This window comes from Salmo salar, chromosome ssa12, assembly GCF_905237065.1.
Source record: "Salmo salar chromosome ssa12, Ssal_v3.1, whole genome shotgun sequence".
Taxonomy (NCBI): domain Eukaryota; kingdom Metazoa; phylum Chordata; class Actinopteri; order Salmoniformes; family Salmonidae; genus Salmo; species Salmo salar.
Window position 1 is genome coordinate 22,468,279 of NC_059453.1, and position 26,063 is coordinate 22,494,341.

General features: G+C 42.7%; 1 protein-coding gene across 4 annotated transcripts; it reads left to right on the top strand.

The window, feature by feature from the left end:
- The first annotated feature begins 401 nt into the window (after positions 1–401).
- On the top strand, positions 402–20,188 carry LOC106564474 (ribonuclease H2 subunit A-like). Of its 4 annotated transcripts, XR_006757924.1 has the most exons (10): positions 402–501; positions 4,688–4,854; positions 5,088–5,159; positions 5,368–5,494; positions 5,613–5,700; positions 6,125–6,262; positions 6,557–6,644; positions 6,990–7,113; positions 7,384–7,606; positions 20,170–20,188. XR_006757924.1 is itself a non-coding variant. In XM_014130584.2 (9 exons), exons 2-9 carry the CDS (start codon positions 4,728–4,730, stop codon positions 7,547–7,549), a joined length of 930 nt encoding a protein of 309 aa, XP_013986059.2. In that variant the 5' UTR covers positions 402–501; positions 4,688–4,727; the 3' UTR covers positions 7,550–8,212. The 4 variants fall into 4 exon arrangements, 3 of the variants coding, with proteins under 3 accessions (XP_013986059.2, XP_013986060.2, XP_013986061.2); XM_014130584.2 differs by lacking the exon at positions 20,170–20,188 and having other exon boundaries at positions 7,384–8,212; XM_014130585.2 differs by lacking the exon at positions 20,170–20,188 and having other exon boundaries at positions 500–574; positions 7,384–8,212.
- The last annotated feature ends 5,875 nt before the right edge of the window (positions 20,189–26,063 follow it).

Below are 26,063 nucleotides of genomic sequence, written 5' to 3' on the forward strand. Positions count from 1 at the left end.
GAATACCAACCTAAGTGATTCGGTCATGTGTACGTACCTACAATGGGATTTATTTTTTGTGTGAAATATTTGCTGTTCATAGGGGCCAACATGTGCGAACACACACACACACACACACACACACACACACACACACACACACACACACACACACACACACACACACACACACACACACACACACACACACACACTCACACACCCCTCGTTCAACAGAGTGACGTTGTTGTCACTCATGTTCAAGTTTCAGGTTTTATTTGTCACATGCACAAGTAAGGAAATGCTTAATTAACATGCAAGCCCTTGAGTTAGACCAGTAAGATGGAAGACTATTGCTGCCATCCTCCGAGTGTAGAGGTACTGCACTAAAAGAATAGGCATACAACCCAGAGATACCGTGGATGGGACTACAAATCCCACGAAGCCTCGCATGAGGGTCATGTCAGAGATTCCGCGCCAAAATTGACTGACCACCAGACAGGAACATCAACAACACACGGGGTGAGTGGGAATTTTATGTGCTTATCTTTCCTTTTCACTTGCTAAACGGCGTGCATTATTCAACTCAACGCAAGTAAGAAACTAAAATGTTTCTAACATGCATTAAACAAACTGCTTAGCTAGACAGTTAGCCCTAGATCACGACTCTAAGTTCCATTACTAGTACACAAGTCATTTGAGGAAGGCGTCTTCTGTATGGGGTGAAGTATATTTTCAATAAACAAAAAATATTGTTTTTTTCCAGGTGTTTGAAGCTGGTGCACAAAAACGAAACTCATGCACGGGAAGCATAGAAAGCGGTAGACCTGTTATGTGCTCGATATTTGACTTGCTTTAATGAAAGTGACAGATCTATAACTTACATTTCTATGTGAATCTGGGTCACCCAAAAAGTTACATAATGATGCTTTAAAAAGGTGCACTATCGCTCTGCCATTTCCTCGTTGCTAAAATTAATGGTTTGCATTGTTTGTTTGACAACACAAGCAAGTATAGTGCAGAGAATCAATGTACCTTCTATACTGCTGTAAAATATATTTTCCATAACCAAAAATAATGTATTTTCAACCGTTTGAAGCAGGTGTACAAAACCAAAAGTAAGATGCAAAAACGAAACTTAAGAACGGGAAGCACATAGAACAGATCTGTCGCTTACTAGACTAACTTTCAGTGACTGACATCTCTAACTCACATTTCTGTGAATTTGGTCGGGTCGCCTAAAAAGTTACATATTGTAGTATTAAGAGCCACGATGCTTGGTCTGAACATTAACATGCATCGCTTGAGGTACGGTATTGGAATCATAAGGACTTTATCTTTCTTACCAGCGATAAATAATTTTCAAAAAACGAAAGGTTGAATTGATACGACTTTTTATAGGGTTAATGATCCCACAAGGCCATATCTCCATGTTACAGCGCTTGTTTATGGGACATTTATGGAAGACAGAGGCGACCACCTGGGTCAATTCGCTATCTAGCATGCACCGAACCCCTGTGTGTAAGCGTAACTCGGGAAGTGTAGTTTCTTTGGATGGAGCCACCCATAGTTGTATGGATCTGTGCTAAACTGCTACAGTAAGTGTATTTTTTTCTTTGAAAGATTCTTTATTGCTGGTGAAAAATAAGGGTAAGGTGTCTGTCCACCCACGAGGTTTGGTGATGAAATGTCAATTATTTATGGTATAAAATACATTTTACCAAGACACATGATTCTTCATGTTCTGAATCGTCTAGTGGTGTCTTCATTTAACATTATATCCAAAAAGTCAGATTTCGTAACCTAATAAATCCGATAATAAGCACTGAGCTCTGTTAGAGCGTGCAGCTTTCTCGCAGCGATTTTAGAGGATTTACATGTTGTGGTATTCTGCAAAGTTGTTTCCACTGGTCACAAAAAGCTAAATTAACATGACACGAGCGGAATTAAATATCAAAGGCTTTGAAAATAAAAAGCTTGCGGTGCTCCGTTGACATTTCAGAGATACGCTTGTTTTTGTGAAAAATCTTAGAAAAATTGAATTTCGCAGTAATATGAAAAGCGTTTACTAAAATATAAAAAATAATGCATGTCGTCTTAAAATCGATATCTATCTTACCTCTATATTGTTTTATGTCCCCCGGATTTGAGAAGGATGACTAGTTCAACGGTGAGCCTGTCAGTTAGCCTTAATTCTCGCACAGCATCCAGCCTAGTTGACGCAGTGCGATTTCCATATTCTTTACCACTTTTTATCTCATGCCTCCATTGAATTATTCACCCTAATTTTGGACCTCCTACAAGGGTAAAAACTCCAATAACATTTGAATGAATTATGATAGAGACATGAGGTTTGGACCATTGGTTTTCTTAGAGGTGAAATTATGCGGTTTTGATTGGACACCCTATTAAGGGCCATATATTTCGAAAGCTGTATCGCAAGCGCTGATTGACGTTTCTAAATGGTAAAACACAGCGTGGGGATTGTATACTGAACAAAAATATAAATGCAACATGCAACAATTTCAAAGATTTTACTGAAGTACAGTTCATATTAGGAAATCAGCCAGTTGAAATAAATGTATTAGGCTCCAAATCTATGTATTTCACATGACTGGGAATACAGATATAAATCTGTTGGTCACAGATACCTTAACGAAAGAGGTAGGGGCGTGGACCAGAAAACCAGTCAGTATCTGGTGTGACCATTTGCCTCACGCAGCATAACACATCTTCTTTGCATAGAGTTGATCCAGCTGTTGATTGTGGCCTGTGGAATGTTGTGCCACAAAGTTGCTGGATTTTGGTGGGAACTGGAACACCACTGTCATACACATCAATCCAGGTCATCCCAAACATGCTCAATGGGTGACATGTCTGGTGAGTATGCAGGCCATGGAAGAACTGGGACATTTTCGGCTTCCAGTAATTGTGTACAGGTCCTTGTGACATGGGGCCGTGCATTATCATGCTGAAACATGAGGTGATGGTGGCTGATGAATGGCACGACAATGGGCCACAGGACCTTGGACCTAAAATGCAATTGTGTTTGTTGTCCATATCTTATGCATGTCCATACCATAACCCCACCATGGGGAACTCTTTTCACAACGTTGACATCAGCAAATCCCTCACCCACACAACGCCATACACGTGGTCTGTGGTAGTGAGGCCGGTTGGCTGTACTGCCAAATTCTCTAAAATGAGGATGGTAGAGAAATGAACATTCAATTCTCTGGCAACAGCTCTGGTGGACATTCTTGCAGTCAGCATGCCAACTGCAAGCTCCCTCAACTTGAGACATCTGTGGCATTGTGTTGTGACAAAACTGCACATTTTAGAGTGGCCTTTTATTGTCCCCAGGACAAGGTGCACCTGTGCAATGATCATGCTGTTTAATCAGCTTCTTGTTATTGCACACCTGTCAACTGGATGGATTATCTTGGCAAAGGAGAAATGCTCAGAGAAATAAGCTTTTTGTGCTTATGGAACATTTCTGGGATCTTTTATTTCAGCTCATGAAACATGGGACCAACACTTAAAATGTTGCGTTTATGTTTTTGTTGAGTATAGTTGACATGGGCCAGTCGTGGGCGAAGCTAACCGCTGAAAACTGTAAGGCAGAATGCCGCCTAGAGTTTGAGAGCTAGCTCTGGTCCAGGCCGTCGTTCGGCTGCACTCTCACTATCAGCCTGACTTCTTTTAGTGACTGGCTTAAATGTACTTTCGTAACTCACCAAGTAAAGATGTTAGAGTGCTGGGTCACGGTTGTCATTTCTCCAAAATACTTTGCATACTGCCACAGACTAGCTTAAATTCACGTGCATGCATCGGATTAGCAGTACTACCGACACATGCACGTGTTACTTCTACTGTGAATGGTTCACAGGTCAGCTGTTTGTCCACCCTTACCTGCCCGGAATTAGTAATAAGCCATCCACAACCACTTGACTATATGCGATAAAGTGAAAATCTAAAAAAATCCGACCCTAACCCGCTAATACAGAAAAGGTGGTGTAGGCTACAGTCAGAGACAGCGGAACGATTTTTTTGTCAGGGGGTGCAAGATTTTTTTTACGTCTATGTTTGTGTTTATAATTTCTGACATTTTTGTTGGCTATTTGTTTGTCAACTTGTCTATAATTAGATACATGCAGCTTCTCTTCTGTCATTATATGATGCCCTAAAAGTAAATCCTTGCTCACCAGAATAATATATCGATTGAAGCATTCATTCTATCTAGTTGACATCAGTAAAGTTTTCTTTGTCATTTTTGCTTCTTTCACAGAGGAAAGACGTTTAGGGACCAGTGAGAGAGATATATATATATATTTTTTTTTTTAAATGGGAATGATTTTCTGTGCAACATTTCCAAATTATTCTCGTTTTACCAGTTGTAAGGAAACAGAAAGCTGTGTCCACCCATGCTCCCTTTCCCTGCGGATATAACCGTGGGGAGTGCGGATTATGAGTCAACCCACCCATCACTATTCTACTGTTATTTCTAGCTGGTTATATCTTGAAATTGCTTGCTTACAATTTGATTGCTATTTCATGTTTCAAAATGTCAACATAACTACTCACCAAGACCCTTGAAATGTTAGTTACAGTTGTTTAGGCTACTTATCCTTTACAGTTGTTTACAGATCACTTGTTGTTTACAGTGTACTTTCTCTGTACAGTTGTTTACAGCTCTTGTTGTTTACAGTTGATTACAGACTTCCAGAAACAGACAGTGGAAGGTCACCATGGATCTCGGTGAGTTTGAAGCAGACAACTCGGTGAGCTGTCGCCTGGCTTCAGCAATACCTGACGTCTGCAAGACAGAAGACTGCTGTTTGGGCATCGATGAAGCCGGCAGGGGGCCTGTCCTGGGTGAGTGGGCCTCCTTTTCAAATGTCATGGATCACTAGTCCATGTTAACTAATCTATTTTTCCATTTCCATTTTGGTAATTTAGCAGATGCTATTAAAACAATGGATTGGCTCCTATTGAAACGCCATGGATCCCTTACTAGATCACTGAATACCTGTTATCCTCTTACAGTTAACTAGCTGCTTGGTCATCATTTGATGTTGCTTGCTAATATCGTGCATTCGCTCCACCAGGACCCATGGTCTACGGAATATGTTTCTGTCCCGTCGCCAAAAAGGAAGATCTGAAGGACTTGAAAGTGGCAGGTAAGTTCATGATAATTTTTTTAAAAGATATACAATATAAATTCAAGAGTAATCCGTTAAATAATGAATTCATATACGTATGAAGGATGCCTGCGTGACTGTATTGTCCATGTCTGTGTCTCTAGTGACAAACCTTTTGAGGATCAACAAAGTTGATTCATGCATCTGTTTGTTGTACAATGATGAGTTACTGTGTCTCCTTTTCTAGACTCGAAGACATTGACAGAGGCACAGAGAGAGGATCTGTTCCGCAAGCTGGACGAGGCCAAGAGCTTTGTAGGCTGGGCTCTTCAGATTCTCTCACCCAACACTATCTCTACCAGCATGCTGCAGAGGTATTTAAACACATACTGTACCACACACACACACACACACACACAGAAAGAAAGAGACACAGAGAGCGAACAACCGAACACACACACAGATGATTCTAACCGTTCTGTTCTTCCACAGGTCAAAATACAACCTGAATGCTCTCTCTCATGACGCAGCCATTGGCCTGGTACAGTTCGCCCTGGACAGTGGAGTACAGCTCAAAGAGGTACGGTACAAAGCATCTTGGTTATTTTAAACCATACATACAAACACACCAATATCATCAATACAACATAACAAACCCTCTAAATGTTCTTTCTGCCCTTCTCTTTTCTCTCGCTCTGTCTTTCTATATTCTATTTTATGTCTCCCTCCCTCGCTTTCTCCCTATCGTATTCACTACCCTTCCAGCTATATAGACATGTTCTTTTTACTCGTTATTTACTGTGTATTTATTCCTTTTGTCACTATTTCTGCTTTTGTTGTTTTATTGTGTATCTTTAACTGCATTGTTGGAAAAGGACCTGTAAGTAAGCATTTCCCTGTTGTTTACGAAGCATGTGACAAATTAAATGTAATTTGATTGACTTGACCAACCTTTTATTACTACCCTGTCCCTTGTCCTCCCTCCCTCTCCCTGTGTGTGACAGGTGTTTGTGGACACGGTGGGTCCTGCAGAGAAGTACCAGGAGAAGCTGTCCCAGCGGTTCCCCGGGGTGAATGTGACCGTACGACCCAAAGCTGACTCCCTCTTCCCCATAGTCAGTGCTGCCAGTATCTGTGCCAAGGTTAGATGTCACCTTAATGCCAAACTCTTCCTTTGTTTTTTAATAGTTTCCTCTCTTTGTCTCCTGTACCTCGAGACCAGGGATCTGAAAGTACTGGAGTGAAGGGTTTTGTCTCAGATTAGCAGTCCTCTTCAGGAGCAGGATTGAGGTAGCCTGAGTGACAGTTTGTTTGTGCTATCATGCCAACCTCTTGTCAAACCTTGACAGCGATTAAGCTGACAGGTGCACGAACAGACCTGGGACCAGGCTAAGAAGGAGGATCACTGGCCTAAATGATCTCTGCTGCTCCCTCAGGTGGCCAGGGACCATTCAGTAAAAGACTGGAACTTTCCAGAAGACCTAGGAGAGGTGGATGCAGACTACGGCTCCGGCTACCCCAACGGTCAGTAGGGAAACACGTTAGGGAAAATCTTCACCCATCACACACAATTTTTAATGGCTTGGAAACAATATATGAAGTTCAGCATCTTGTATTGAATCCTAGTTTAGTCAAATTTGATGCATTTTGTCCTTTAATGGTAGAATGTGTTTTAACACTAGAAGTGCAGGGACTGTCATTTAAATGTTGTATTCTGCAATTTTAAAAGTTATGGCTGGTAAAGGATGGAGGCCCATCTTTTCTGTTACATAGAAGTTTGTAGAAATACAGTAGTGTTTTAGTGCTGTAATGGTAAAATTTGTTTAAAATACAGTAGAATTGACCTTTTTCTTGTTGTGTGTCTTCCAGACCCGAAGACGAAGGCGTGGCTGTTGAAGGAGCTTGACCCGGTGTTTGGCTACCCTCAGTTTGTCAGGTTCAGCTGGAGCACCACACAGACCCTGCTGGACAGCAAGGCTGTCACCGTACACTGGTGAGGAGAGATGGGCTAGGGGAACTGGGGTGGGATTAGGGTCTTTGTTGAGAGAGGGGGTACAGGTGAAGAAGGGGTTGGAGAGGGGCCAGGGAAGGGAGTGGTAGATGGTGAAAAGTGCTCTGTGTTTACCCTATATTCTACTAATGTATTTTAGTACTATACAAGTGTTTCAGCTTTGTGAAAAGGGAAGAGGCTATTGTAATGTGAATTGCTGTGTTTGTTTACATTCAGTAGAACAAGATCACATAACTATTTGTGTGTAATCAGGGATGATGATGAGGAGGATGGGGAGAAGGCTGCAGCCCGTCAGAACAACACCTCCATGCTCTCCTACTTCAAGGCAGGCTCCAAGACCTCCGCCCAGCAGAGCAACACACACCAGACACACCGCTTCTTCACAGAGAGGAGACTGCAGAGCCTGGCCACACTCTGAGACAAGGAGAGGAATACACACACCCGCTGAGACATGGTGCAGAACACACACACACACATTCTGTTTAAAGTCTCTGTCCACTGTTTCCAGATGTATATGAAATGTGACCTATACTTAATTACAATATTACTGAAATAGTGTTCCTTCCAAAAAAAATGGGTATTAAGTGTGTTAAAAAGCCGCTTTTCTGTGTTGGAATGGTGTGGGTGTACCCCAACAGCAGAAGGGTGTGGTTGTATACTGGTCATTAAAAATATTCACGCGAGTAGACCGCCTACTTGCCAGCTCCTCCTCTCAGGAGGCGTGGTTTTCTGTGGGGTTTTTTCTCCAATTTATTATTTGGCCACAAATATGAGTATAGGACGAGTCAACAACATTATTTGCGTATGAGTTAACAGAATATTAACTTTCAAAAAAGGGACATTTTCACTGGACAGTTACTTAAAGATATGTAGAGGAGCACACACATACTTAACTGCAGATGTAGAATACTAATGTTTAAGGCTGTGTGTATGACCACAAACTTTTCTATAGACCGTTTGCTGTGAAGACCACTGACTGATGATCGATTGAAAAGGACTTGGAGCCCAACTTCATGAACTTTGTTGTTATTTGAATAATACTTTAATGTGAAATGAACAATAAATATATATTGTTTCTAAATAATTGTCTATTTCTTTCATAGAGTTCAGGAAAGGAAATGGTGTTTAGTTCAGGTATATTTTTATTATTGCATTAGTGAATACTGTGGTTGGTAGGTAGTGCTCAACTTTCATATTCCCACACTGCCCCCAAGTGGTGAAAAACATACAGTTCAAGATATGTTTCATGTAAATCCTCTCCCAAACAATCTTGCTGTTGCCTTTATAGGAGTGATACACCACAACGTTCCATAGGCACTGGAAATCACCTTTTACTTGAATAATTAGGAAGTGTTCAGGAAGTCTTAAAGGTAATATGTTGTGTAAGCATAAGTACAGCTATTATGACTGCCTACTATTAATCTAATGCTTCATACTCAGTGACAGACTTAAGACAAGTAATACATAAGCCTACAGTCATCATGCACAATGCACATTAATACAAGATATACTATACTGAGTTTCCCTGAGAAAATACCAGTGATATTTGCGTAGAGTAAATAAAGAGACCGTTGTGTAAGTTACATTTATACGCAATAGATTAGGTACACAAGTCTGACTATTGTCTTGTTAACTAAAAAGATAGCGAGTTTGGCATCGCATCAAGTGTCCGCTGGTAATTTTCTGCCTCTGAATCTCTGAACTCAACTCATTCAGTCTTGGGCATCCTCTTGTTGACATGGCAACCAGGCTTACATCATGCGTCTTATATAATCTTCAGAAATTCCATCTTCTGTTTTCCCCCTGGGGAGTTGAGTGTGACTCGGGTAAATTGAAATCCCCTGCATCTCACCAAGTTTTCTTCTGGGCTTTATTCAGCAGACACTAGTCAACACAGGTGTCTATAGGTATGACCAAAATACATACAATAACAAGTTAGCACAAGTGTTCAGCTACGTAACTAAGGCGTTAGCTAGCCTATTCATTGTCCGTTAGCCTTCATTGCCCTTCTGCTTGGAATCCACTATCTTCTTCCCCATGTTCATAGCCACAGTGGACACAGCGAAGGAGGAGAGGATGATGATGGATGTGCCTACAAACTGTGTGGAGGCCCCTCTGGGGGCTACCTTCATGGCCCTCCTGGGGAGGGAGTCAGGGTCTGCAGCCTGGGCCGCCATGGTCTGGGCAATGGGCTCCATGGATTTCTCTGGTGGTCTGGTAGAGACTGGAGCTCAGATACTTCTGGAGCTGATGGTTAAGTCCTCTTGCCCCGCAAAGAGCTGCTTCTGGGGCTGGGACTCTCTTTGGTCCAGTGGAGCTCAGGCAAACATCCAGGGACTGGAGGAGGCTAAATCCACTTGCCCACTCCGAGAGCTGCTTCTGGAGCTGGCGTTCAACAGTCTCTGCCTGGATCTCTCTCTCTCAGCTGGAGCTCAGTCAGGCATTCATCCAGAGACTGAAGGCTAGGTCCACCGGCCAACTTCGAGAGCTGTTTCTGGGCCTGGAAACTCAACACTGACTGCCACTTCTGGAAGCCTCAAATCAGGTAAACATCCAGTCTACAGTCCACACAGTAAGTAATGTCCTAGTTCAGCCTTGATCCCTCTAGTCTCTCCTGTCTGCCTTTTATAACCTCCCAAGCCTGTTCCCATGGAGCTCTACCTCAAATCCCTCTGAGTTAGCCCTGTCTGTGTCCAGCTGCGTCAATGTGATTGTAAATAGATTAGGACAACTGGCTGACATTGGAGAGGGCTAAGCTTTATCAGTGTCATGACTGTCCTGTGAGGATCCAAATAGGTCAGATCAGCTTTGCAATAAATAACTTCAAGCAGACCCCCTCTCACCTGCAGAGGGGGGGGAACTGGTGGGGGTTCATTGTAAATCAAGGACCGAACATTCAGCATCTCCCTCTCCAATGTTCACCAGAAGAAGATTTTTCCCACCAAAAATCTAAAACTTTCAAATGCAACTATTGAAGATAATTTCTAACATAGAACATGGGGAATGGGCAGAGGTGACCTAAAATAACACTAATGTTATATTGTGATGTCATTACAAATGTTATAAAGGAAATACTGTAACTTGAAAAGTATACACACTATAAGTACGAAGTTTCCATCCTCTGCGATGTGCATGCTATATGAAAAATGATTAAAGTATTTTTGTTAAGAGAGTGACATGATTTTAGGAGCCATAAGAGATAATAGTTTTACATAACTTTGCACAGTGACAAGACACGCCCCTGAGTGAGGTCAGAGAGCGTGTCAGCCTGACAGAACCACCCTTTCTAACAAACTGTATGAAATTATGGGTAAAGAATTAACATATCAGACCAGAGAGACATTGAGCTGCAGCTCACGTTTAAAGTGGTTTGAACTCTGAATCTCAACACGAGGTAGAGATGATAAACCCCCCTCCCGGACAATCACAGGTACGGCTTATTAGCTGTCCTAAGTAAAGTATCTAGAAAAACGAATTTAAGTGGGACAATTCTACTACTCTCTTCAAACCATCAGATTCCATTACTCTCATCACCCCACTGGGAACCATCAACACGGCCGGCTAGCCTATCTTCAAGAAGCATCTTCCAGAGTGAATGGAAGTAGAATGAACTCTGTAGTTCTGCTCAGGACTACACGACAAGTCACCGGATACCGGACGACTGCAAAGGAGAACAACAGTAGAAGATGGGTGGAGACCCCTTTTGGACAATCAGAGCCTTACAAGCGTGCAGCAAAAAGGCCCAACACCCTTTCCAAGAAGACCCTGTCTACCGAGAGAAACAAAGGATTTTCATGTAAATACATTCATGATTGCTTACTCCAAGCGGCGGTGGTTCGTGTGCAAAGTGAGAGTAGTTTCTAAATGTACCAACGTTAAGTGTCTTTGTCCCTTTCTTTCTCTCTCTCACCCTCGCCATGTCTTTTTGTAACAAGCAGCCATATTGTTGTCAGTCCGCTAGGGACCTGTTTCTTATGTATTAAGTGTGTATGTTTATCCTGTGTTACCATTTAGTTAACTAGTAAATAAATAATTAAACCATTTTGTGTAGTACTGAATCATAAGTAAGGCTCTGGGTTTTCCAGATACAAGGTTATGACTGTCCAGAATGATGATATGATACGAGGTAATAATTAATACGTTGACTGTTTATGGATGTGATAGGTAAAGACCTTTAGAGTTTAACTCGGTAGATGGCAACTCTTTAAAGAACCCCTCTCGTGGTGCCCCAAATCCTAATGAGTTAATGGTTACATGATTAATTGAATCGGGTAACAATTAAACGTAGTTAGCTGATTAGATAAATAACAGTCATCAGATTAATAAAAGTAAGGTGACAACACCAGCATCAGTGGCCAAAGTCACTCAATGGGTTTAATAGTATTGGAACAACCGCTGCTGTGCCAAACTGTCAGAGGTGAATGGAGACGATCAGAGGATAGCATTTCCTTCTGTTGCTGTGGGTGTTTATGTGTTGTCCACTGTATTAACGCGAGTAGGACTCCCTGGCCTCTCGATCCAGTATCGTCCTGACCTAACCTCTGGTAGAGACATAAGAGTTAGTCAGATAACTTCATTAAACATCCAGATATAACTATTGATATTCTGGTTCATTAAGAAAGCTGAACTTAGATATGTGTTTTTGGTTGTTGAATCAGTTAGACCATACCTATTCTAAGCTTATCTTCAAATATTCAGGCAAGTTAGCTGGCTAAGTTATTGCTCCTGCTTTGTAGTATACCCCTCTGGTGGTCCTCCTGGGGTTCATAAAGTGGAAAACATAACACACTAACACCCACAGAAAACGAGAGAAGGAAATGGTACAGGTCAGGTCAAGAGAGTAAGCTACCTAGCCATCCAAATGAGGGGCTTTATTATCTAATATTGCTCGTTTTATATAGGCTAATGTCTGTGCTTGTCCTAATAAAGAAAGGAAAAACACTTATGTAAAACCAGTGGCATAGGTGAGATTAGGTCACGTGTCTTGTCTAACAGTCATAAATTCCCCTACAAGCCACATTTTTTCTTCCTTGAACAGAACTTGATAAAAACAGTGGCTAATTAAATCAGTGCAATAGGATCGCGTGTCAGTGGCGAAATAAACATGTATACGGTAACCGTGCTCCCCTCCCAGAAAACAAGGCAATGTACGGTTTTGGGACCAGAAGATGCATCGAGGTGACTGGGAAGTTGGAACCTAACCAAATAAGTTACGATAACTCACCAGGTGCAACGTTCGAATCGTAGGCCGTTATATAGCAGCAATACAGCAGAAACATCGGTCCTTAGCTCATGCTTTCAGCACGGCGGACAGCGTCATGGCGCCAGGAATAGGGCTACCTCGGTAACCTAGGCAACGCCGGGTCCACGGTCCCTAATCCCCGCGGCTCTTAATTGTATTAATGAGATTGGTATGTTGGCTGTTCTTTTCCGCTTCTGGCATAGAACACTGAACACATCATGAGTCGTGACATTAGGCCTCTGAACCTGGGAGAACCTTCTGTTATGGAAAATTACACAAAATCGCCAGGTTTTAGGGTGTTTCACATTTGCACATTTTTGTCATTTAACAGAAGCTCTGATCAAGAGCGACCTACAAGAGCAATTAGGGTTAAATGCCTTGCTCAAGGGCACATTGGCAGATTGTCACCTAGTCGGCTCTGGGATTCGAACCAGCGACCATTATGCTACCCAGTTTATCATACGCCACCATCTATTGTCTCAGCATCAGATTCATTCCAGTCAGGGTTTGGGTCAATACCATTTCAATTCCAGAAAGTAAACCCAATTCCAATTCTTTTCAATGCTTTTCCATTTTCAATGAGGAAAATGTGCAATTAGAATTTGGTTTACTTTCTGAATTGACTGGAATTGAAATGGGAATTGACCCCAACCATGATTGCAGTTTTTCATAATGTAGCTACAAGCAATAATACATCACCAGCCAGGTGGTGCCCATAGAAGATGTGTTAGGATTTAAGTGATGATCAAGGCATTGTGAACAACAGGCTAAATCTGACCCCTGATGCATAGGCCTATGTTTAAAGTCCCTTTATGACACCACCCTGGAGATAGGATCAAATAGTATGAGTAGGACAACACTGATGACACAGGAGCTATGAACACGATACATGATCAGTCGGGATTCAGAGATGTGTAATGCACTATTCAGAGGGGTTGGGTTAAATGTGGAAGACACATTTCAGTTGAATGCATTCAGTTCTACAACTGACTAGGTATCCCCCTTTCACTTATATGGGATCTAGAGTGCCATTTCAGACACACCATAGAGTATCTGATTTCTCCATCCTTTCTGGTTGTATTGTGTCCATGGCATGCACGCCATATCCAATTCATCACTGGCCACCATGGTAATCTATTGGTTTGGATGGAATAGAAGAGAGGGAACATTTCCAGTTAGCTAGACATGCCTGTGCAATACATACTCTGGGGGTCAGATCAGGTCATGCCCAGTTCAAAAGAATAGAGATGAGTTACATAGATCTCAAGTTAAAGAACAGAGTCCCAGGTTAAGAGACATTAGTAGACATTCCAAGTGAAATTCCAAGTGATTCTGTGTCAAGGACCACCTGGTCCACACTGACTCAGGCAAATGATCTGGAAGACATGGATCTATCTGGATTAAATCCTCCTATTAGATCTCCGATCTATGACATGTTGCAGTGTCAATAAATTGCCTACTGAAAGAGCCCTGCTATCCTCATCGTTGCCTTCCAACAGATGGCGAGATGGTGGCGAGGAGAGAGGACGCAATAAAATAGTTTTGCTGTCCTAGCGGTTAGTGCTGCGAAACCCGACACGCATGTACATCCGAGTGCTACCGGAGTCGGCATGGGTTCGAATCTGACCCATGGTCTTTTGACTCGCAAACTCTCCCTCCTTTCCTGTGTCCTCTTCACTATACCAAACATACATAAAACCCTTAGAAAATATACATGTCAAGAAAATACTTATGATTTGATTTTCATTTGAGATTCACCTCATGAGAATCTTGTGTGGACAGACTAGGTAACATCTAATTTGCAGAATTACACGAAATTGAAATGCTGTATTTCCGAGATGAATAACCCCATGGTCTCAGTCTTACTGCAGGGACACCCCTCTACCACAAGGTGCTGCTGTTGCACTGTAGTCAATATGTATTGCGTGTAAACCAACTTGTGTGACAATGTAATACAGTAATCACTGTGGATGATGTAGACATCAATAAAGCCCAGTGGGTTATGGTGACATGCTGTTAGTCACTGCTCCTGTGATGTTCTGATGTCTTGGAGGGAGGGAGGGAGGAAGAGAGTAGGAGAGTGGGAGAGAGGGAGAGAGAGAGAGATTAAAGTGTATTATGGTATCAGGCTGTGTACAAAGGGACACCTTCACAGTCAGAGATGAGGGGAAGGGATGGAGTAGTACGAGTCTTTAACACAGCCAGGTACAGGTCTACAACAGATGTCACTGCCAGGTACAGGTCTACAACAGATGTCACAGCCAGGTACAGGCCTCCAGCAGATGTCACAGCCACATAGAGGCCTACAACAGATGTCACAGCCAGGTAGATGCCTACAACAGATATCACAGCCAGGTAGAGCCAGGTAGAGGCCTACAACAGATGTCACAGCCAGGTACAGGCCTCCAGCAGATGTCACAGCCAGGTACAGGCCTCCAGCAGATGTCACAGCCAGGTAGAGCCAGGTAGAGGCCTACAACAGATGTCACAGCCAGGTACAGGCCTCCAGCAGATATCACAGCCAGGTACAGGCCTCCAGCAGATGTCACAGCCAGGTAGAGCCAGGTAGAGGCCTACAACAGATGTTACAGCCAGGTAGAGCCAGGTAGAGGGCTACAACAGATGTCACAGTCAGGTAGAGCCAGGTAGAGGCCTACAACAGATGTCACAGTCAGGTAGACGCCTACAACAGATGTCACAGCCCGGTAGAGGCCTATAACAGATGTCACAGCCAGGTAGAGCCAGGTAGAGGCCTACAACAGATGTCACAGCCATGTAGTGGCCTACAACAGATGTCACAGCCAGGTAGAGGCCTACAACAGATGTCACAGCCATGTAGTGGCCTACAACAGATGTCACAGCCAGGTAGAGCAAGGTAGAGGCCTACAACAGATGTCACAGCCAGGTAGAGGCCTACAACAGATGTCACAGCCAGGTAGAGCCAGGTGGAGGCCTACAACAGATGTCACAGCCAGGTAGAGCAAGGTAGAGGCCTACAACAGATGTCACAGCCAGGTAGAGGGCTACAACAGATGTCACAGCCAGGTAGAGCCAGGTGGAGGCCTACAACAGATGTCACAGCCAGGTACAGGCCTCCAGCAGATGTCACAGCCAGGTAGAGCCAGGTGGAGGCCTACAACAGATGTCACAGCCAGGTAGAGCCAGGTAGAGGCCTACAACAGATGTCACAGCCAGGTAGAGCCAGGTAGAGGCCTACAACAGATGTTACAGCGAGGTAGAGCCAGGTAGATGCCTACAGCAGATGTCACAGCCAGGTAGAGGCCTACAACAGATGTTACAGCCAGGTAAATGCCTACAACAGATGTCACAGCCAGGTAGAGCCAGGGAGAGGCCTACAACAGATGTCACAGGCAGGTACAGCCAGGTAGATGCCTACAACAGATGTCACAGCCAGGTAGAGGCCTACAACAGATGTTACAGCCAGGTAAATGCCTACAACAGATGTCACAGCCAGGTAGAGCCAGGTGGAGGCCAACAACAGATGTCACAGCCAGGTAGAGGCCTACAACCATGTCACAACTGGAAACAAATGACTGGAGACAAATTATACATTTCTTCATTACATTTTCAAATAATACATTTGTGACATCAATATTTGAAACAAATATATACACTACATGACCAAAAGTATGTGGACACTTACTCTTTGAACATCTCATTCCAAAATCATAGGCATTAATATGGAGTTGGTCCCCCCCCTTTGTTGCTATAACAGCCTCCACTCTTCTGGGAAGTCTTTCCACTAGATGTTGGAACATTGCTGCGGGGACTTGCTTCCATTCAGCCACAAGAGTATTAGTGAGGAGTATTGGGTGATTAGGCCCGGCTCGCAGTCGGCGTTCCAATTCCTCCCAAAGGTGTTTGATGGGGTTGAGGTCAGGGCGCTGTGCAGGCCAGTCATGTTCTTCCACACCGATCTCGAAAAACTATTTCTGTATGGAACCTTGCTTTGTGCACGGGGCCACTGTCATGCTGAAACAGGAAAAGGCCTTTCCCAAATGGTTGTCAAAAACTTGGAAGCACAGAATCTTTTAGAATGTCTTTGTATGCTGTAGCGTTAAGATTTCCCTTCACTGGAACTAATGGGCCTAGCCTGAACCATGAAGAACAGCCCAGACCATTATCCCTCCTCCACCAAACTTTACAGTTGGCTCTATGCATTTGGGCAGGTAGCATTCTACTGGCATCCGCTAAACCCAGATGCGTCCGTCGGACTGCTCGATGGTGAAGCGTGATTCATCACTCCAGAAAACGCATTTTCACTGCTCCAGAGTCCAATGGCGGTGAGCTTTACACCACTCCAGCCAATGCTTGGCATTGCGCATGGTGATCTTAGGCTTGTGTGTGGCTACACGGCCATGGAAACCCATTTTATGAAGCTCCCGATTAACAGTTCTTGTGCTGACGTTGCGTCCAGAGGCAGTTTGGAACTCAGCAGTGAGTGTTGCCACCAAGGACAGACGATTTTTATGCGCTATGTGCTTCAGCACTCGGCGGTCCCGTTCGGTGAGATTGTATGGCCTACCACTTCGCGGCTGAGCCGTTGTTGCTCCTAGACGTTTCCGCTTCACAATAACAGCACTTACAGTTGACCGGGGCAGCTCTAGCAGGACAGAAATTTAACTAACTGACTTGTTAGAAAGGTGGCATCCTATGACGGTGCCATTTTGAAAGTCACTGAGCTCTTCAGTATGGGCCATTCTACTGCCAATGTTTGTCTATGGAGATTGCATGGCTGTGTGTTTGATTTTAGAGCAACGTGTGTGGCAGAAATAGCCGAATGTACTAATTTGAAGATGTGTCCACATACTTTTATATATATATATATATATATAGTGTATTTAAACATTTATCAAAACAGTAATATGAGATCTGGGCTCTGGTCAAAAGTAGTGCACTATATAGAGAATAGGGTGCCATCTCGGACGAGACCTAAGTCTAACCAAACAATATAGCATGAGGCTAGATTTATGATGGGTTGAATGTTTATGTTAAATATACAGGATACAAACATTCCATTCCAGCTAAACAAAGGATATATAGCATTTTGCAACAAAACCCATTTTAATACACATCTGAAACCTATTCATTTAAAATCTGGAAAACAGTAATATTTTACAAACAAATAAAGCTACCCATAAGCATTCATTTCTGATGTAAAAACACAAATGGGAAACATTTGTGTAAATAGCGTTTTGGAAATAAACTCTTCAAATCTACCTTCCCGTTCCAATTCCAATTGTCTTCCATCCACTCCTCTATTTCTGTATCTGATTCACTAACATTCTCCTTGTCTCTGTAATGATCTGATAGGTCTGAGCATTATGTCAGATGTCAACTATGCCACCTGCTGTTGCAGATCAAGGAAAGGAAATGAGGAGGAAGGAAGACAGTTTTATTTTGAACTCCATCACCTCCTCACTCTGTTTCTCTCCTCTCCACCCCTTCTCTCTCTCTGTCTTTATCTCCCCTCATCTCTCTTTCCCTCTCCACCCCTTCTCTCTCTCTGTCTTTATCTCCCCTCATCTCTCTTTCCCTCTCCACCCCTTCTCTCTCTCTGTCTTTATCTCCCCTCATCTCTCTTTCCCTCTCCACCCCTTCTCTCTCTCTGTCTTTATCTCCCCTCATCTCTCTTTCCCTCTCCACCCCTTCTCTCTCTCTGTCTTTATCTCCCCTCATCTCTCTTTCCCTCTCCACCCCTTCTCTCTCTCTGTCTTTATCTCCCCTCATCTCTCTTTCCCTCTCCACCCCTTCTCTCTCTGTCTTTATCTCCCCTCATCTCTCTTTCCCTCTCCACCCCTTCTCTCTCTGTCTTTATCTCCCCTCATCTCTCTTTCCCTCTCCACCCCTTCTCTCTCTCTGTCTTTATCTCCCCTCATCTCTCTTTCCCTCTCCACCCCTTCTCTCTCTGTCTTTATCTCCCCTCATCTCTCTTTCCCTCTCCACCCCTTCTCTCTCTCTGTCTTTATCTCCCCTCATCTCTCTTTCCCTCTCCACCCCTTCTCTCTCTGTCTTTATCTCCCCTCATCTCTCTTTCCCTCTCCACCCCTTCTCTCTCTCTGTCTTTATCTCCCCTCATCTCTCTTTCCCTCTCCACCCCTTCTCTCTCTGTCTTTATCTCCCCTCATCTCTCTTTCCCTCTCCTCCCCTTTTGTTCTCTTTCTGTTTCTCTCTCCCTCATTCCCTCTCTCTCTCCATCTTTCCCTCCTCTCTCTCTTCTCTCTCTCTCTCTTTCTCCCTCTAGTCTATGGAGTCTGACTGACGATGGTTCTCCCGTGGGACTTGTAGTCTGCTGGTATTTTATTTAGTGCCTCTTCTCTTCTCTCAGGCATTTAGCAAAGCTGTAGTCTGTGACCCACTTCCACACAGAGAAGAAGAGGAGTGTGTGTGCGTGTGGCCTGTGTGGCCTGTGTTAGTGTCTTTGTGTGTGTGTATGCCTTAAGAATTTTCATGCACCGCAGGAAATGCAAACTTGTAGTGTATTTAAGGCTTCTAAAGTTTGTCATTTCCACTTTAAAATGTCAGACTTGATTTGCCCAAAAGAAAAATGTATCAACCCCTACAAAAACATGTCCATTAATTAGAATCCACATAAAAATTCTAATTTCCTGTTGCTGCAGGATTATTTTCCTGCTGTAGCAAACTGGCTGAAATGAAGATCCTACATCTGTATATGCGTGCCTGTGTATACACACTGCCAAACACTAGAATCAGAGCGTAATGAAAAGAACACAATGTACAGAACATCACTGTAACAAAAAGCTAGTTTCTGCTCTAACTCACTGACACACACCACTAGCTCTGATTAGCCCACCTGACAATGTTGTTGTTGTACTTGTATTCACTGAATACGCTCTGCATCATGTTACTTGTTGTTGCTAAACTATTAGAAAAAAAGGTGCTATCTAGAACTTAAAAGGGTCCTTCAGCTGTCCCCATAGGAGAACCCTTTGAAGAACTAATTTTGGTTCCATGTAGAACCCATTACACAGAGGGTTCTACATGGAACCCAAAAGAGTTCAACCTGGAACCACGACAGGTTCTACCTGGAACCAAGAAGGGTTCCCAATACAAACTAAAGGGAAGAATGTCAGCTATCTTCTGAAGTGATGTGAGGTGATGTGGCCCTTGTTGTAGACACTGAATGAGGAGAGGGAGAAAAGATAAAAAAACACATTCTAAATATTCCAAGGGCTTTGCCTTGTCAAGTTGTTTGTTACCCCAACCCCCACATGCATCATTTAGGGGATGACATCACCCCTTTGAGCACTATGGCACGGTATGCACTGTGACCTAGTTGGAATGCGGTGTATGGGGACTTTCACTAAGGCTTTATTCCATTGGGCCATTCGGGTATGCTGGGTTTCCTTCCATCCCAATAGTTCCTAATGAACATGAAAATGTCAAATAAACATGTCTCCTATTCATTATTGAAGAGGAAAAGTGTTGCTACATATTCGGGATGAATTAGACAAACAGGCAACTTGGTAGTAGTCTAGGATCCCATTTCGTTTTTTTTTTATACTAGCAGACTGTCTATGCAGGAGGAGTTTGAAGCTTTTGTTAAGACAACAACAGTTCGATATTGTTAAAATATTAAACTTTTTTCATTGTCATGGTTTTATGACAATAGCAGCCCAGGTTAATTTCAGTTCCTGAATGTGTGTGTGTGTCTGTGTCTGTGTGTCTTTGAAAGTCGGTTGTTCACAGACAGAAGACCCAGACCAATCTATCAAGAGCAGCTAAATCCCAGAGTGAGAGTCTCTAAACCAGACACACACACACACACACACACACACACACACACACACACACACACACACACACACACACACACACACACACACACACACACACACACACACACACACACACACACACACACACACACACACACACACACACACATCCAGTTATCTATACTGACACACACCATGTGTCTGCCTGATCTCCTTCTGTGTTTCCTGTGAACAGCTACTAGTGGATAAACCTGAGAGAGGTATTCAGGGCAGCCAAATTACATGCTGTCACTGTGAACCACCGGCCATGCAGTGATGTTGTACACACATACACACACACACACACACACACACACACAAACACACACACAGACAGACAGACAGACAGACAGACAGACAGACAGACAGACAGACAGACAGACAGACAGACAGACAGACAGACAGACAGACAGACAGACAGACAGACAGACAGACAGACAGACAGACAGACAGACAGACAGACAGACAGACAGACAGACAGACCATTAAGGCAATGATGCTAAAAGCCACTAAGTCCCTCTGTCTTCAGCCCTATAAACCTGGATCGGAACCAGCTGCCCTCTTAAATTGGCTGAGAATTGTGTGTATTTTACACATTTTTTTACTGGAGGATCAAGCTTTTGTTAAGGCAACAACAGTTTGACATTCTTAAACCATTTCATTTTTCATTGGCATGGTTTGAGATTGAGAGAGAGCTTGCGTGTGTACGCTTTGCAAGTGTGTCTGATGTAAGCATCTCTTATATTGTGGCAAGGTTTAACAATGAAATGTCATACGGACATTAAATATATACTTATACTGTATCACATTATGTGGGCATGATGAACGTTGGACTTGTCTTTCCCTCAGCAACATGCCCTTGTCCTCATCCAGTAACCTTGGTGACAGAGAGAACTAGAACACCAAGTCAATGGTCACTCAAATCACTAGGTTGATGGGTCATTTATAACAAAATCTTTTGATATGGCCAATAATTTCAAGAAGTGAAATGACAACATTGAACATTGAACCATCATATTTGTGTATTGAAGATCTAATAATGAAAGAAAATGATTGCTGTTTTGAATTTGGTCAAGTTTGTGTGGAAGGGGTGGAAAAACCAATTGTTATCCATCGATAATGATAAGCCACCAGGTATAGACAGCCTAGATGGGAAATGATTAAGGAATGGTAGCAGACTATATTAACACCAGGTATAGACAGCCTAGATGGGAAATGATTAAGGAATGGTAGCAGACTATATTAACACCAGGTATAGACAGCCTAGATGGGAAATGATTAAGGAATGGTAGCAGACTATATTAACACCAGGTATAGACAGCCTAGATGGGAAATGATTAAGGAATGGTAGCAGACTATATTAACACCAGGTATAGACAGCCTAGATGGGAAATGATTAAGGAATGGTAGCAGACTATATTAACACCAGGTATAGACAGCCTAGATGGGAAATGATTAAGGAATGGTAGCAGACTATATTAACACCAGGTATAGACAGCCTAGATGGGAAATGAATAAGGAATGGTAGCAGACTGCATTGCCACCCCTATTTACCATGTCTTTAATCAAAGCCTATAAGAATGTGTGTGTCCACATATTAACAAAGTTGTTGTGAAGATGGGAGAGGCATGTCTGTTAAAAAAATATGTTCTGCGTTTTTAACACAAAGATCAACTGTACTAGTTGTTCAGGGTCTGACAGTGTCCCATCTTGATTACTGTCCGGTAATATGGTCAGGTGCAGCAAAGAAAGACCTATCAAAGCTGCAATTGGCTCAAAACAGAGCAGCACACCTTGCCCTTAATTAACTGCACACACAGAACTAACATCAACAACATGCATGATAGTCTTTCATGGCTGAGGGTTGAGGAGTAATTGAACACGTACTCTCTAGTCTTTTTAAGAAACACTTGTATGTTGAAAATGCCTAACCACTTGTATCATCTATTTGCATACATTTCAAACAGACATACAGTGCATTCTGAAAGTGTTCAGACCCCTTGACCTTTCCACATTTTGTTAAGTTACAGCCTTATTCTGAAATCTCTTTTTCTTTTTATATGTCTAATCAAACTACACACAATACCCCATAATGACAAAGCAAAAACAGTGTTTTTGAAATATTAACAAATGTATTACAAATAAAAAACAGAAATACCTTATTTACACAAGTATTCAGACCCTTTGATATGAGACTTGAAATTGAGCTCAGGTGCATCCTGTTTCCATTGACCATCCTTGAGATGTTTCTACAACTTGATTGACTCCACCTGTGGTAAATTGATTTGATTGGACATGATTTGGAAAGGCACACACCTGTCTGTATAAGGTCCCATAGTTGACAGAGCATGTCAGAGCAAAAACCAAGCCATGAGGTCGAAGGAATTGTCCGGTAGAGCTCCGAGACAGGATTGTGTTGAGGCACAGATCTGGTGAATGGTACCAAAACATTTCTGCAGCATTGAAGGTCCCCAAAAATACAGTGGCCTCCATCATTGTTAGATGGAAGAAGTTTGGAACCACCAAGACTCTTCTTAGAACTGAGCAATCCGGGGAGAAGGGCATTGGTCATGGAGGTGACCAAGAACCTGATGGTGACAGGGCTCCAGAGTTCCTCTGTGGAGATGGGAGAACCTTCCAGAAGGACAACCATCTATGCAGCACCCCACCAATCAGGCCAGTATGGTAGATTGGCCAGACAGAAGCCACTCCTCAGTAACAGGCACATGACAGTCCCCTTTGAGTTTTCCAAAAGGCACCTAAAGTCTATCAGACCATGAGAAACAAGATTATCTGGTCTGATGAAACCAAGATTGAACTCTTTGGCCTGAATGCCAAGCGTCACGTTTGGAGGAAACCTGGCACCATCCCTACGGTGAAGCATGGTGGTGGCAGCATCATGCTGTGGGGATGTTTTTCAGTGGCAAGGACTGGGAGACTAGTCAGGATTGCGGGAAAGATGAACGGAGCAAAGCACAGAGAGGTCCTTGATGAAAACCTGCTCCAGTGGGCTCAGGACCTCAGACTGAGGCAAGGTTCACCTTCCAACAGGACAACGACCCTAAGCACACAGCCAACACAATGCAGGTGTGGCTTCGAGACAATTCTCTGAATGTCCTTGAGTGACCCAGCCAGATCCTGCACTTTACCCCGATCGAACATCTCTGGAGAGACCTGAAAATAACTGTGCAGCGAAGCTCCCCATCCAACCTGCAGAGAAGAATGGGAGAAACTCCCCAAATACAGGTGTGCCAAGCTTGTAGCGTCATACCGAAGAAGACTCAAGGCTGTAATTGCTGCCAAAGGTGCTTCAACAAAGTACTGAGTAAAGGGTCTGAATACTTATGTAAATTTGATATTTCCGTTTTTTATTTTTTATAAATTGACAAACATTTCTAAAAACCTGTTTTTGCTTTGTCTTTACGGGGTAGTGTGTGGAGATTGATGAGGTAATTTATAATTTTTTTTAAATACATTTTAGAATCAGGCTGTAACCTAACAAAATGTGGAAAAAGTTAAGGGGTCTGAATACTTTCCGAATACCCCACCAGACACGCCACTATGGGTTTCTTCATGGTACCCATAAACAGATTTAATGCGTCGCTCAGTTACACTACAGGTCAACATTTTAGAACACCTCCTCGTTCAAGTTTTTCTTCATTTTTACTATTTTCTACATTGTAGAATTGTAGTAAAGACATCAAAACTATGAAATAACATATGGAATCATGTAGTAACAAAAACAGTGTTTAACAAATCAAAATATATTTTATATTTGAGATTATTCAAATAGCCACCCTTTGCCTTGATGACAGTTTTGCACACTCTTGGCATTCTCTCAACCAGCTTCATGAGGTAGTCACCTGGAATGCATTTCAATTAACAGGTATGCCTTAAAAGTTAATTTGTGGAATTTCTTTCCTTCTTAATGTGTTTGAGCCAATCAGTTGTGTTGTGACAAAGTAGTGGGGGTATACAGAAGATAGCCCTATTTGGTAAAAGACCAAGTCCATATGATGGCAAGAACAGCTCAAATAAGCAAAGAGAAACGACAGTCCATCATTACTTTAAGACATAAAGGTCAGTCAATATTTCAAGAATTTTGAAAGTTTATTCAAGTGCAGTAACAAAAACCATCAAGTGCTATGATGAAACTGGCTCTCATGAGGACCGCCACAGGAAAGGAAGACCCAGAGTTACCTCTGCTTCAGAGGATAACTTCATTAGAGTTACCAGCCTCAGAAACTGCAGCCCAAATAAATGCTTCACAGAGTTCAAGTAACAGAAAAATCTCAACATCACCTGTTTAGAGGAGACTGTGTCAATCAGGCCTTCATGGTCGAATTGCTGCAAAGAAACCACTACTAAAGGACACAAATAAGAAGAAGAGACGTGCTTGGGCCAAGAAACACAATTGGCCAAGAAACACATTAAACCAGTGGAAGTCCAAATTTGAGATTTTTGGTTCAAATCGCCGTGTCTTTGTGAGAAGCGGTGTGGGTGAACGGATGATCTCCGCATGTGTATTTCCCACAGTAAAGCTTGGAGGAGGAGGTGTTATGGTGTGGGGGTGCTTTGCTGGGGACACTTTCAGTGATTTATTTAAAATTCAAGGCACACTTAACCAGCATGGCTACCACAACATTCTGCAGCGATACGCTATCCCATCTTAGTGGGACTATCATTTGTTTTTCAGCTGGACAATGACCCAACACACCTACAGGCTGTGTAAGGGCTATTTTACCAAGAAGGAGAGTGATGGAGTGCTGCATCAGATGACTGGACCTCCACAATCCCCCGACCTCAACCAAATTGAGATGGTTTGGGATGAGTCGGGCCTCAGAGTGAAGGGAAAGCAACCAACAAGTGCTCAGCATATGTGAGAACTCCTTCAAGACTGTTGGAAAAGCATTCCAGGTGAAGCTGGTTGAGAGAATGCCAAGAGTGTGCAAAAGCTGTCATCAAGGCAAAGGGTGGCTATTTGAAGAATCTCAAATATAAAATATATTTTGATTTGTTTGTTTAACACTTTTTTGGTGACTACATTATTCAATATGTGTTATTTCATAGTTTTGATGTATTCACTATTATTCTACAATGTAGAAAATAGTAAAAATAAAGTAAAACCTTTGAATGAGTAGGTGTTCTAAAACATTTGACCGGTAGTGTATGTATAGAGCTATGTCATCACGGAATGCTCTGCCACCAGAGGTTAATTAGGCAACAAATTTAGCTTGAAAAATCTAATAAAAAACATATTGTATCACAGAGCCTCTCCTCTTTCTAAAGATCTAATTAAACTGTACTGTATATGACTTGTTAGCGTATCCAATTACCAAATCAGGGCTAAAAACAGGTCAAAGCTGCCCACTTGGAGATAGATATAGCCTTGTTAATATCTAACAATCCTCATAACCCTTTAACCCTTTAACCTTAACAAATGGTGGGAGTTTGGTTGTGTAATGTTCCTCCTAAGGTGACAGACAGTGAATGTTCTGAAGGTAGACCTAAACTCTGTGAGACAGTAATATGTAATACTGCAGTGTCATGGGATGAAAGGGAAGTCTTATCTATGGTTCATAATTCATATTTTAAGCAACTGAAGGTTTGCTTTATTTTTCGTAGGACATTATGTTCAATTAACTTGACTGTTAACTATTTAACATTTCACATCATGATTTATATAGCTGCAGATGGCTCTGACTTCTTTCTTTCATATTAAGGTTTAATACAACAATGCCTGTCCCTTAAAGTGATACATACCTACATTACATATGGCTGGCTATAGGACCTACATTTCTCTCCACTATGGAGAATGGCGAGGAGATTCAAGGGAGGGAGGGGAAATCTGGTCGCTGAGGGGTTAACAAACCAAAAGTGATTCCGTTGTG

Coding starts and splice junctions, on each gene's coding strand:
- LOC106564474 (XM_014130584.2), top strand. CDS start 4,728: ATGGATCTCGGTGAGTTTGAAGCAGACAACTCGGTGAGCTGTCGCCTG. Junction 5,160..5,367: donor GAAGGACTTGAAAGTGGCAG/GTAAGTTCATGA, acceptor CTCCTTTTCTAG/ACTCGAAGACATTGACAGAG. Junction 6,263..6,556: donor CTGCCAGTATCTGTGCCAAG/GTTAGATGTCAC, acceptor CTGCTCCCTCAG/GTGGCCAGGGACCATTCAGT.